The 12,995-nt window shown below is 47.4% G+C and overlaps 5 protein-coding genes across 16 annotated transcripts in view; 2 read left to right on the top strand and 3 right to left on the bottom strand.

Annotated features, from left to right (window-relative positions):
* The window catches only part of unc-13-4A (BAI1 associated protein 3), a 77,143-nt gene extending 74,262 nt beyond the window's left edge, over window positions 1–2,881 (bottom strand). For all 6 annotated transcript variants that reach the window (XM_018007955.2, XM_089467086.1, XM_089467087.1 and 3 more), the window contains exon 1: window positions 2,775–2,881. The gene's annotated coding sequence lies outside the window, so the exon portion shown is untranslated. The remainder of the gene's footprint in view (window positions 1–2,774) is intronic.
* A 427-nt stretch (window positions 2,882–3,308) lies between these two features.
* Window positions 3,309–6,898, top strand: LOC108614628 (uncharacterized protein F13E9.13, mitochondrial). 7 transcript variants are annotated; one of them, XM_089467098.1, is made up of 4 exons: window positions 3,309–3,576; window positions 3,663–3,756; window positions 3,820–3,902; window positions 3,962–6,898. In XM_089467098.1, exons 2-4 carry the CDS (start codon window positions 3,678–3,680, stop codon window positions 4,628–4,630), a joined length of 831 nt encoding a protein of 276 aa, XP_089323224.1. In that variant the 5' UTR covers window positions 3,309–3,576; window positions 3,663–3,677; the 3' UTR covers window positions 4,631–6,898. The 7 variants fall into 7 exon arrangements, with proteins under 7 accessions (XP_089323224.1, XP_089323223.1, XP_089323221.1 ...); XM_089467097.1 differs by having other exon boundaries at window positions 3,309–3,602; XM_089467095.1 differs by having other exon boundaries at window positions 3,309–3,602; window positions 3,660–3,756.
* On the bottom strand, window positions 4,628–6,882 carry RhoGEF4 (Rho guanine nucleotide exchange factor 4). The gene is made up of 4 exons (XM_018008832.2): window positions 6,747–6,882; window positions 6,116–6,673; window positions 5,506–6,059; window positions 4,628–5,452 (listed from the first exon to the last, which is right to left on the bottom strand). Exons 1-4 carry the CDS (start codon window positions 6,877–6,879, stop codon window positions 4,694–4,696), a joined length of 2,004 nt encoding a protein of 667 aa, XP_017864321.1. The 5' UTR covers window positions 6,880–6,882; the 3' UTR covers window positions 4,628–4,693.
* A 611-nt stretch (window positions 6,899–7,509) lies between the features above and the next one.
* On the top strand, window positions 7,510–10,078 carry Rint1 (RAD50 interactor 1). Its single transcript, XM_018008890.2, has 5 exons — window positions 7,510–7,792; window positions 7,848–8,675; window positions 8,732–8,957; window positions 9,016–9,805; window positions 9,882–10,078. The coding sequence occupies exons 1-5, from the start codon at window positions 7,652–7,654 to the stop codon at window positions 10,066–10,068; spliced, it is 2,172 nt and encodes a 723-aa protein (XP_017864379.1). The 5' UTR covers window positions 7,510–7,651; the 3' UTR covers window positions 10,069–10,078.
* Window positions 10,079–11,039: 961 nt separating this feature from the next.
* Window positions 11,040–12,872, bottom strand: mrva (minerva). The gene has a single exon (XM_018008737.2). It carries the CDS (start codon window positions 12,870–12,872, stop codon window positions 11,442–11,444), a length of 1,431 nt encoding a protein of 476 aa, XP_017864226.1. The 3' UTR covers window positions 11,040–11,441.
* Window positions 12,873–12,995: the final 123 nt, after the last annotated feature.

Genomic DNA, 12,995 nt, shown 5'->3' with positions numbered 1-12,995 from the left:
CAGCTCAGCTGGGCTGGCTAGGCATGTTTGCAACGTTTTTCCATTTTCCAATTTGAAATTCTGTGTTACGGGCTTTGCGTGCAGGTCTATTACACACACACACACGCACACACCAACACACACACTCACACAGTGTAAACGATGATCGATGCGCTGTAGTTTGGCAGCCAGAAATTATGGTCAGAGATAGAGCAACACGCGAATCCATTTTGTCAACCAGTTTATGCCATTTGCATGGCCATTGGTAATTTTCATTGAAATTTATTGACTAATTGCATTCGCGCAACACAAATAAAAAAGTTGCGACCGCTCGAAGAATGCCAAATAAAATGGTAAATTTATCACGCGTTCAACGCGGCGCATGAGTAATATATTAATTTGAAATCAATGTCGCAATATGGCAAAAGCGAGCCAAATCCAATTAATAAAAAAATTCTCAAAGTGTGAACATTTGATTTAATGAGGCAGCAAGCAACAGAAAGCGAGAGTGAGAGGGGGAGTGCGAGAGCGAGAGGGAGAGTGTGTGGCACGTTGCAGATTGACCTCTGTGCTCGGGGAGTCAAGGCTGCAGCTGACAGCTGCCAGTTTGATAACTTTTCAATTAGCCCGAAAGTTGGGCGCAGAATTATTCAGTAGGCTAAAAGCTAAAGTGATTATATGCCAAATATTTACAAACATAAATATGTGTGCATGTGTATGTGTATGTGTGAAGGTAGGTATTGCTGCCTATGCAAATACAGCAAACACTCTATTAACGGCCAGCTCGCAGCTGCTAAGCCTTTAAACTCATTCAGCTCCCATCTATTTGCTTTATAAACCCCAATACTTTTCACACTCGTTCACGAAGTGAATGGAGTATATTGGTTTTGGGTAATGTTTGATTGAGAGAGATCATGTTTTTGGATTGTGAATTCTATTTGTTGAATACTATAAATTCTTACAGATTAATTTCTCTATTGAGTGTACTTCAACTTCGTCCTCATACGTAATTCTTTAAGTATCATAAATAATTTATTGCAGTGTAAAAACTTGTTTGTGCTGCTGATTATGTTGGCCAAAGTTATGGGCAGCTAATTAGCTGGCATACAAAAAAGTGCCAACTAGGTGGAAAATGCTTGCAAAGCGGAACTTGGAGTAACTGTTGCTTGCTCAAAGGATATCCTGTCTATGCTGTTTACTTTTCAATGCAGCACACACAGACACATAATTGCGTTATATGCTCTCAGTCTCTATGTGTGTGTGTGTGCTTAAGCGTGTGTAAGTGTGTGTCTTGCATAATCGCCAAAGCAAGCAACGGAAACAACTTGTTGCAACTACAACAACTGAGCATTATATGTGCCTGTGTGCATGTGTGCATGTGTGTGTGAGTGTGTGTGCAACAAAGGCAAGGCTGAGGTGTCGAGTGTGGCGCTCAGCACACGTTATAAATAATTTATGTTGTTTGCTGAGCAGGTGTACAAAAATTCATTTCGTTTCGCATGCTGCTTTCAGAATCCCTGAAAAATACCTAAAAGTTCGCAAGAAAATTGCAATTTAAACTTTCAACATTGGAAACTAAAGTTTTGCCCAGACAAGTTAACTTAATATAAAAGCAAATATTTGTTTAGCCTTCGATACATTAGCTTTTGGTCAACTCACTCACAGGCCACAATCCAATCAGCAATTCATAATTCAATTAAATTCGTTTAATTGCTTGTGCATTTCGCAAATAATAAATCGTTGGTTTTGCCTCTCGCATGAAACGACCCGCAGCAGTGCTTCAATCAGAGGAGTAGAACAAAGGCCATGAGCACTTTTACATATTGTAAAACGAAACAAAACAAAACAAAGCCCAATTGTTAACATGCACAAAACATACGTGTGCGCAGCAAACAAAAACAATGCGAGGGCAGAGCAAACAAATGAAAATACCGGATGCGGATTGCGAATGCCGTGCCCAAATGGGATGCTGTATAGTTATTTATTTTTTTGTTGGAGGCGCGATGGGGCGTGGTAATTGAAATGGCGCGCTGCGCACAGCGAGTACCGTTGCTGTTTCCGCTAAGCACAGGCAATCAGACATAGGCACGGCCAACACCAGCGCCAGCGCCAAACCTAAAACCAAAACCCGCCAGCCGCCCAGTTAGCCAGCGAGGCAAGCTCCCCCGATCTGGCACAAAAGCAAATCAAACTCAAGGACAATGCGCGCCACAATTTCAAACAATGTAACAACGGACGCATAACAACAACTGAGCATTAGGCGTGACTACTAAGTGCATACCCTGTAAAGTGTAACTTAAAATATAATACCAAATATGTATTTTAGGCATACCGAGGCGATGTTTTAGAATATATCGATGTATTTCAAGGATCAGCATGCATCGTTATATATCGATATGCAAAAGTGTGTGTTCTAACCCTCTCTAGCCAGTCACGCGACAACACGCAGATCAACCAAAGCTTATGGCGCTGCCACCTGTCTGCAGCTTACATGCATTCATGCGAAATTCAACATAACCCGCTTTAGGAACTTTCCACGGAGTAGCTAACGCAATGCTAACAAAGCGCGCAGCCTGTTCATTTCGCAATTTCCAAACAGCTGCCAATGCTTTTCCTGGCCGCCGTTGTTTCCATGACGTCCTGTGGCCGTGATAAGCCTTTGCCTTTTGTTTTAGCAGGACGTCGCGAATTGTGATGGCCTTCCATGCGGCGCCCTTTTTTAATGGACAGCCATTAGACGCATTTCTTAGTGTTAGCACAACATAAAAGCACAAGAACAAAGCGCAGTTACTTACGTGACGCGCATGTTGGGGATTACTGCAGTGCATGCATCGCGAATTAAAAATCCGTTGCTGACTTTTAAATTGTAAAACTGCACTGGCACAGAAAAAATGGTGCTCACTATGAAAATGGCCGCGGCTGACTGATCTCTGCTAACGAGTGGGCATCACTGCACAATGATATGGTTGCCACTTGGCAAATTAATTAATTTGGAGGGGTTTTGGCAAATTAATTTATTTGGAGGGATCAATATCCATATAAATAAATATTTTAATAAATTTACTGATGCTTAAATTTTAATAATAATCACAATTGCCCATATCATATGCATGTATGTATGTATATCTGTTCGTATGTTTGTCTGCATAGTTGTCACTCCGTCTGTCTCTCAGTCTATCAGCCTATGAGCAAGCAACGAAGAAAACCTACGATAGATCATTTAAGTTGTCTGTATGTGTGCAGAAATACTCTTTGGTATTTACATTTGAGTAAAACCCGAAGCAGCAGAGAGAGCAACATTGGTCCCCCAAAGGTCGACTGCAACGATCGCTACCTGTCGTCGGGCTCATCGGTTGAGCGCATCTCAGTGTGTGAGTGAGAGTCGGTGTATATAATGCGCAACACCCACAGCATTTCTTCAGTTGCCCAGACCCGATGGGGATCAGTCGTGCAGTGCAGTAAAGTGTAGTGAAGTGAAGTGAATTAAGAATTAAGGAATTGGAGGAAATACCTAGAAGAGACACTAGCCCGCTACTCTAGCATTTTATTTTACGTTTTAGCCTGCTGCCCTAACAGCTGGCAGCCCTGACTCAACAGGTTGCAGTAAATTAGTGTTGGGAAATGTGGTAAGAACAGCTGATGCGACTTTGCTCATCTCTATTGTTGTTTATATATTTTAGCAGCATATTCTTAATTTGATGATGCGGCGATTTGTGAGCGTATTTGGTAAACAAAAATGCAAAATAATTGGCATGATACATGTGGATACGTTGCCAGGTAAATGCTGAAGTAACAATTTTTCAAAGCAACGATTTTAATACAGCAAATATTCAAATTAAGGCACTCCTCGCTATGCCGGCAACTGGAATCAGACTATTGAGAAGGCCAAACACGAGGCGGAGCTGTACAGGAGGCAGCAAATGGTAGTCCAAGAGTGATCATATATATGCAAGAATATAATCTAGTGTGTAATATCGTGCAGGATGCAGTGCTCATCGAGAATATGCACGATATACCCTACGTGCAGGATCGCCACCTTGGCGCTGAGATTGTTTCGTGCATGACGCGACTGTCGCTGGCCGTGCGCGAGATTCTGCCCAAGCAGACGCCTTGCGGCGTGCAGGTGCTGGCCTGTGGCAACAAGCAGTCGCTGGCCATAGCCAAGGCCTGCCAGCTGCAGTTCATACGCGCCGAAGGCTTTGTCTTTGGCCACGTGGCCGATGAGGGCTACACGGACGCCTGCGCCGGCCAGCTGCTGCGCTATCGCAGGCAGATCGATGCTGAGGATGTGCTCGTCTTTACGGATCTGAAGAAGAAGCACAGCTCGCATGCCATAACAGCAGACGTCAGCCTGCTGGAAATGGCTCATGCGGCGGAATTCTTTCTCACGGACGGAATCATTGTCACGGGCACGGCAACGGGTCAGGCGGCTAGTCCCGCAGATGTCCAGGAGCTAGCCGGCCAGCTAAAGGTGCCACTCATAATAGGCTCGGGCGTAACCAGGGACAACATAAGTCAATATTTCCCAGATGCACAAGCTGCCATCATTGGCTCCCACTTCAAGCGCAACGGCGACTGGCAGCAGGAGATCGACGAGCGGGCCGTGGACGGATTCATGAGCCGAGTTAGAGAGCTGCGAGGCGCGTGCTGATGTAGTAAATGCGTTTATTGTGGATTGAATGAGTGGTGCGATAAATTACAATATATTCTAATTCTAGAAGAGATTGGCAAAAAAGTCATAAATACGCTCGCGTAGCGATGGGGCTTTGATAGCCTCTGCATTGCTTCCACTGCTGGGGAACACGAATGGCTTCTGCTCATACGCATCTAGCGCATCATCGAACTTGACCCGCTTCTTCTGTGGAACTGCATACAAGGCGTCCTCCTCGGCTAATCTGAGAGTCTGCTCAGGCGTGGTCCAACCGCTGCCGCCTCCACCCCCGACTCCGCCACTCTTTTGGCTGCCTCCACTGGAGCGCAATGGAAAGAGCACATCCCGAAAGTTTCCATTGCCAAGGTCTACATCAAACAGATCCTCGCGCTTGATGGCCGTGGGTATGGTGTTGTCCACGTTGTGCGCACGGAAGTATGACTTGGAATCGGAGTAGCGACTGGCGAAGCCGTAACTGGGATCCGCATCAAGCGGCTGGTTGTTGGTCGGTTTGCTGCGCTTCAAGATGCCACGCAGATTGTTTGCCTTGTCGCCGGTGGCAATCATTTTGTACAGCTTGGAGATGCGATTCTCCTTGCTGGCGGACGGCGGCTCCTCCTTGCGCCGCAGCTCCACGGTGGGCGGCGGTGGCGCCGGACGCTTGACAGTCACGCTTAAAGTGGATGTGGACGGCTGGGGCATCTGCTGTGGATACTTTCGCTTGCGTGGAAAGCAAATGCTGCGACTGCCGAGTGACTCATTGGGGGCTTCCTCATCCGAGTCCGTGCTGCGATTCTTGTTGCGAAAAATAGTCTCATAATCCTGCAAAGAAAGGGGAATCAGAAGGGATCGCAGCTGAGATCCTTGCTACTCACGCATTTGCGCTTGTTGGGACTCAGTACATAATCGGCGCCGAATTTCTTCATGTCCTTCTTGCGGATGGGCGTGCGTTTGCTGGAGTCCTTGCGCAGGGTCTTACGGCACTGCACATGCAAGTCTATGGCATCCCGTATGAAGCCCACCCAGGTGCGCGACACCTGCAGATCGTCGCAGCCGAAGATGATGCCGTCGCTCTGGCAACTCAGCTTGAAGTTTCCCGGCATCATCTCGTAGACCTTGCACTTCTTCAGGGGAAAGATGCAGCAGCATTCGAGGGAGTTCTCCACCTGGGTGTTGGGCGCACGCTCCTTGATCACCTTGCAGTACATGAAGATGTCCGACATGAGCACACAGTAGCGCTTGATGGGCTGGCCCTTGTGCGTGATCTTGTAGAGCATGCCCTCCTTGATGACGCGGCGCGAGGGCTTCACGATGTTGGGCGTGCGATTGACGAGAGAATTCTGCAGATGAATCAGATACTGGGTTATCTCCTGCTCCTCCACGCAGGCGTTAATGTGCGAGGCCGTCGCCTCGATCTCCTTGACAGATTCTATAAAAGAAATGTGTGAAATCCTCCCCAGAAATTGTGTTTAATTCTTAGCTTACCCTTCAGGAGCTTGTAGTCCGCGTCGGCTGGACTGGTGTAGAGCAGCACCTGCTCCAGCAGCAGCTTGTAGCGAGGCACCCGCTGTATGGGCACAATCATCAATGAATTGAGCTTGCGCTGCACCTCCGGACGGCTCTCGTTCTCCTCCAGAAATTTACGAAAAACTGGATTCTTGCTTATCAAATCTTGCAGTATAAACAATGCACCTCGGTAGTCGAATGCATAGACCGAGTAGAGCTTGAAGAACGGAGCCATCTTGAGGAACGCATGGGCCACATTCTCCATGTTGGCCTCCAGCTCGCGCAGGAACTCGCCATTCAAATTGTGAATCATCTCGATTTGGCCAAAGAGTGCCGTGTGGTTGGCGGCATCGATGATGGCCTGCTCCTTGAGCGGCCGCACAAAGTATTTCATTAGCAGCTCCAGCTGCTCTAAGTAAGACTTCTCCGACGTGATAATCTCCTGAACTGCCTGCAGACGGAAGCCGATGCGTTTGCCTGCCTCTGGATTCGGTGAGCCGATGGGACTACTTGAGCTGCTGTCCAGCATGGAGCACACTGATCAGGGATAGCAACACTAATTAGAAGGCGTCCTTTGTCTTCGGCTTGGGCACGCCCCTTTCTCGCTTACCTTTCTTACGCGACTTGGCCGTCAGAAGGTTTCGCTCTTGCAAAACCTGACGTAGCTCACGACTAAAACTGAGCGGTGTATGTGGCGAGTTGGCAACACCTGGGGTGTGGCCCTTTTGTCTTGGCGTAAACATTTTCACTTCAAATTTTCCGCAGCCCGACGAAAAAGTTAATGCAACGCGACGCTAACTGCAACACCTGCTGGCGGCTGTGTTTGAAAAATGTCATTCACTGCAGATGATAACACGCGGCCTATCGCTATCGATAAAAATTACAGCCCTGCAACAGATAGTTTTCATTTGAACTAAAACCACTCAAGTAGATTTAGCTCATACGATAGTATTTCAATTTCAATTGCACTCAATGGGGAATGTCGAATATGAAAGAACAACAAGTTTGTATAGCGGGCCTACTAAGATCTGTCACGATGAGTTATGCCTAAAGCAGGTAATTAAATGAGAGCAGACCAAATTTATTTTGGGGCTCAAAACTCAAGCAGGTAGTTCAATTTCAGTTTAACTACGAATGTAGAAAAAAATAATGGTCTCCCGCTCTTACTCATTAATCAACACTGCAGCTGGTAATTCTAATTATTTTCCATGCTGAACGTTTTAGCTTCACTCATACTAAGTTTGTTAAATAATTGTTACTCTAAACGACACACTTTCGATTTGGCGCCACATGTGTGATTGAACCAGCTCAAATAATTGTCGTTCTGTTTGCTAGTTCAGATTTGCCGCCACAGGTGGAATTAAAAAAGTTCTCCATGAACTACCAAAACTAGTTCACTCTTTCAAATTAGTAGCTGCAGCCATGGTTCATTAGTGACTGCATCAACAATTATTTTTATACGTGTTCATAGCCCAATTATATGTTTTATACTTTTATTTGAATGTACCGCACACAATGCACGGAAAGCTGAGTGAACTGGAACAGCGCATTGTAGCGCGCCTCAATGAAAAGATTGGCAAAGATGCCAATCAGCTGCATCGGGCTGCGCTGCTCGTTGATGAATCCAAGCAACGATTGCAAGCAATCAGCCAAAACGTAAGTGTAAATTTCAAAATTACAGCATATATAATTCATTGCCTTGGACTTTCAGCTGAATTACGAGGATCCACTCAACGTGTCCAGCTACAAGTCAGCGCTCCAATGCCAGCAGCAGGTCTGTGAGAGCATCGACTTCGAGCTGGAAAAACTTTCGCAGTTCAGTGCGAAGCTGAAACAGAAGCTCAAGGAGTGTCAGCCGGCTCTGGATGGCGTGGCAGAGGATCTACAGCAGGTGCGACAGCTGCAGAATGTGACGCAATATCTGCGCCTGGTGCAAGACATACAAGAGATCAGCGCAGCGCTAGGAGCCGCCATCAATGGCAAGGACGAGGCTAAACTGGTCAACATCTACCTGACGCTCTACGAAGGCAACGACTGTGAGCACAGCGTGGTGGGTCGACTGCAGTCGGTGCAGGCAACTTATCTGAAGTCGTACGCTGAAGCCACAGCCATCTACTGGCACAAGCTGCTGCTGCAGCGTCTCTCCAGCGAGTTTGAGGCTGTGCTCAAGGCGATGCGCTGGGCGCACCTGGAGCAGCAGTCGCTCAGCTATTCCCCCAGTCGTGACACTGCCAAGGCACAACTGCTCGCCGAATATATGTTCCTGATCAAATCACCAGCGGAGGAGCATGAGAATATGCTGAGCATCACGTCCAGCATTGTGTGCCCGCCCATTAGTAAGGTGGTGCAGCTGCTGCTGGCTCCGTATCGCCAGCGCTTCATGTTCCACTTCACAGGCACGCGGCAAACGAATCGACTGGACAAGCCCGAGTGGTTCTACACGCAGATCCTAAACTGGGGCAAGCAAACGCATTCCTTTGTGGGCAAGACGTTTCAGCCAGCGGCCATGAAGGCGGGCAAATTGGACTGCAATCTAAGAGTAAATTTAATCCCCAACCTAATTGTAATCCTTACTAATCGGGTTGTCTATTCCAGCTGGAATTCATGCGCGGCCTGGTGCAGCTGACCATTGAAAAGCTGGCAGTGGACATTGAGCAAATCGCGCAGGATGAGAATCTGTTTGCTCATCTGCTGGATGAGACGCTCGCCTTTGAAGCAGAGCTGCGCGAGACCTTTGGCTATCCGGCCAGCTTTCCCAGCGCCATTTCCGTGCTCACACAGCCCATGTATCTGCTGCGCTGGATATCGCTGGAGGAGCGATGTAAAATGGAATTGAGGCCAGACTTGGATAATGATTTTAATATATTGTTCTTTCCCAGTTTGTGCAGAGAAAATGGACCAGATCTTGCAGGCGGAGACGCCGTTTCAGCTGATAGATCCGAATACCTTCGAGGATGATCTGAAGATACCGAAATGTGCCGATCAGTTCATGCGCCTGCTGGACGCCATCAAGGATCGTTACTATGCGCTCATACAGCCCGGGCATCAGCTGCAATTCCTGCAGCTGCAGCTGGAGCTGATCGACAGCTTTCGACGGCGACTCGTGCAGCTGCACAGCAGCGGAGCTGTGGCCAGCCTGCCCGTTCTGAATGCCATCAACTATCTGATAATGGTGCTGCGCGAGTGGGGCGAGAATGTGCATTATTTACATTTGCATGCAGCGCTGGCCGGGCCAAATGCCAGCGAAATCAATTCGGTGTTCGAGCATCCCGTCGCCGAGCTGGAGCACTGGGCACGCCAGCTGATGAAGAATCTGGCCAACAAGGCCGTGAACGAGATGAAGGCGAAGTCGATGAACTACCGCCACGACTGCTGGCCCAGCATGCCCGAGCAGAACAGCCGCGAGCCCTTCATCCTCTCGCCCAGCGGCGGGGAAATGTTCCAGGTCCTAGTCACACTCCTGCACAACTTGGAGCGCGAGCTGTCCGCCAATTTGTTCAACCAGACGCTGCGTCTGATGGCCCAGCAGATCGACGACTTCATTCTGGAGGACATGGTATTAAATACGAGGTTCTCAACGGCAGGTGCTGCCCAGTTCAACTACGACATGACGCTGCTCTTCGCGCTCTTCGGCCAATACACACGACGACCCGAGCTGCTCTTCAAGCGGTGAGTCATGGCAGAGCGCTTCAATGCTCTAGCTAAATATCATATTTACCTAACTCATTATATGCTTATATTTCAGCATTCATGACGCTTGCAAATTGCTGACAGCGGCGAGGGGCACAGCTCTGCTGCTGCTCGAGACTCTGCGCGGCGGGCAGACGGCGGAGGAGAAGACGAAGCCACTGCATGAACTACGCGTGCTCGGCCTGGACAGCAGACAGTGCATCGAGGTGCTCGAGCGACGGACAGACATTAAAATGTTTTAAATAAAGCAAACGTGGAACTTTTACTGTACGAAAAGCAAAGCATTCTGTTCGATTCGGGCAGTGCCTAAAATGTGGGTTGACTCACAGATAAAGCAATTACATATTGAATTAGCACTGTTAGCATTTCAAATTTCTCTATGAATAAGTTTTAATTTGTTTGCTAAATGAATTTATAAAGCTACTGTGATGCTAATCCCAATCTTTATCAGTTGGCTATAGAAATAGTAGAGCGTATAAGCTGTAAAAGTATAGCTTTATATATCTAAGAAGTTTTAAAATGAGAAACTTCAGGCTGAACCCTAAGCAGGTTCGTCGAGTGTTCGCTTAAAAAACGCCTTGAAGGAGATTAGATTATATGCTATTTAATCTCAATCTCTCAATATACATTATAGACGCTTAATTGCAATCCCTCTTTAATCTCTCAATATGCTTGAATCAAACTAGGAAGTAGTATAGTTCTATAGCCTAGCTATCAGTAACGTATTTATCTTATATTTATAGTCCTCTTAGTTTCTTAAAGAGGCACTATCGGTCAACACTGGAAAGTTAATGGAAAACTTTATTATTCAAGCTATGCTGACCTGATTCAACAATTGCAATCTTGACTATACTTGCTATAGATACCATGTTCTATAGTATACTATATAAGTCTGCTATAACTCACATTTCTAATAGGAGCAATCAGTCAAATGAGCTTTATCATCTAGCATTCGAATGACTAATGTGGACTTTGGGTGACCAGACTTCTGTACGTATATATATATTAATATACTACTCCCTCCACAAACTACGCTCCAATTTCCTCGTAAACATTCCCAAACACCTCTATATAGCATGTACTACTATGCTCCAGCATTTCCCAGTAAGTAAACCAATGCAAGAAAAACAATCTATATCTTGATCAACACATATACATATATCTTTATTGCTATACAATAGGGGAGTGTAAGGCCTATTGAATTCAAAAGACATTTAATGGAATATCAATGATTTATTGTTAAACATTTGGACTTAAACAGAGATTTGATTTATTTAAAAATTTGTAAAACATGTACACAAAAGATTAACATGCAGTAATTGTATTAATAATAAATTGTTCTAAAAATACATAAATGTAATTCATTAATATATATATATATAATATGTATATCTGTGTGTGTGTGGGTGTGTGTACTTTTAGACAAACAATTCCAATTCAGTAAATACCTAGCGATACATTGGTCGCTCATCACATTATCAAAGATCAATCGTAGACCCGTCTTTTCACATAGTTCGTTAAAATGTTTCGGGACCCGCATTTCGGGGCCTTTAACTATAGAATTCCATAATAAAGCAGAATTATCGTACACACGATGCTGGCTCATTGTAGTTCCCTATTCAAAGTTCTGATAGTTGGCCGAATTGACATACGTCGCCCGTTGAGCCGGGCTCATGTTGAGATTGCCGCGATGCTTCTTGTCGTAGGCCCAGATGACGCTGGTGGCGATTAGGGCGATCGTCAGCCAGCCCATGAAGAAGAGCTGCACCCAGGTGTGGTCGTTCTTGCTCTGGTCGGCTATGATGCCGGCCACGATGGTGATGACAGCCAGGCCGAGATTCTGCACGGACTGACAGAAGCCGTACGCGGTGCCCAGCTGATATTCGGGAATGATGAGGGCCACCAAGGGCCAGAGGCTGGCAGCCAGCATGGAGTACGATAGGCCCATGGTAATCATGCCCACATAGGGCGTCACTTGGGTAAAGGTGAGCAGCACATGTGCCCCAATTGTGGTTAGCGTGGCCAACATCACCCAGGTGACATTGCGACCCAGCTTGTCGATGATGAAGCCGAAGATCGGCGAGGAGACTGCAGCAATCAGGTAGACCAGCGAGTCGACGGTGTTGGCCTGCGCCGCCGTGTAGCCAAAGCGATCCATGAAGAACTTCTGGCCGAGAGCAATGAACGGAAAGATGGCCACATAGTAGGCGACACAGATGATCGAGACCATCCAGTAGGGCGCCTTGAATGTGAAGACGTCCGTGAGCTTGGGTATTTCGCCGGAGGGGTTGTTGTTGCGCTGCATAATCCGCTCCGCCCGCTTGTCCATCCAGCCGAGCACGAGAGCACAGATCAGGGACATGACGCAGGTGATCGTGGCCAGCAGCAAGACGACGCCAAGAGCGCGATATCCCTGATAGAACTCGCTCACGTAGTTGTAGATCGGCTGCATGACCCAGAAGTTAACGGTGCTGCCAAAGCGAGCCACCGAGAGCTGCAGGCCGAACACCATGTTCAGCTCCTTTCCCTTGAACCAGAGCACCGCATAGCTGTTCTGGGCGACGGCCAGCGACTCGGCGCCGATGCCGAAGATGAAGCGGCCAAGGATCATCAGCCAAAAGGTGTCCAACAGCGCTCCGCTGGCAAAGATCAGCTGACCCACCAGCAGGATGAGCATGTAGATAATCGTGCCCAGACGAATGCCGAACAAGCGATCAATCAGGAATCCTCCCACGAAGCAGAGCACAACATTGGGCCACGAGTAGATCGAGTAGATGAGCGTAAACTGCGTCGCACTCAGATCCAGCTCCTTCTTGAACACCGACTGCAAGGCGCCCGGATTATCGTAGCAGAAGTACGACCCGAAGCCGAGCAGGCACATAAAGACGAGCGCCTGGAAGCGATGGCAGGTGCTCGTTGGCATGCAGCAGCCGCCCGAGGGCAGAGCCAACTCATTATCCTGACGTCCGCGATCCGTGCTCGGTGTCTCCTCATTGGCGGCCTCCTCCTCTCTGCCCACGATGGGATCCTCGTCGTCTCGAGCCATGACTAAGCCGCCCGCTGGACAAAATTGCACTGAATGGATACAAAGTTATCCGACTCTGACGAGCACAAAAGGGCGTTTTTTTCGCTCAACAAAAACAAAATAAATGATATCGAAATTTGTTTT

The sequence above is a fragment of the Drosophila arizonae genome, chromosome 4 (genome assembly GCF_054131065.1).
Source record: "Drosophila arizonae isolate 15081-1271.41 chromosome 4, UAZ_ARI_1.0, whole genome shotgun sequence".
Lineage (NCBI taxonomy): Eukaryota > Metazoa > Arthropoda > Insecta > Diptera > Drosophilidae > Drosophila > Drosophila arizonae.
The sequence above is the reverse complement of the archived record's forward strand: the minus strand, read 5'-3'. Positions and strand labels throughout refer to the sequence as shown.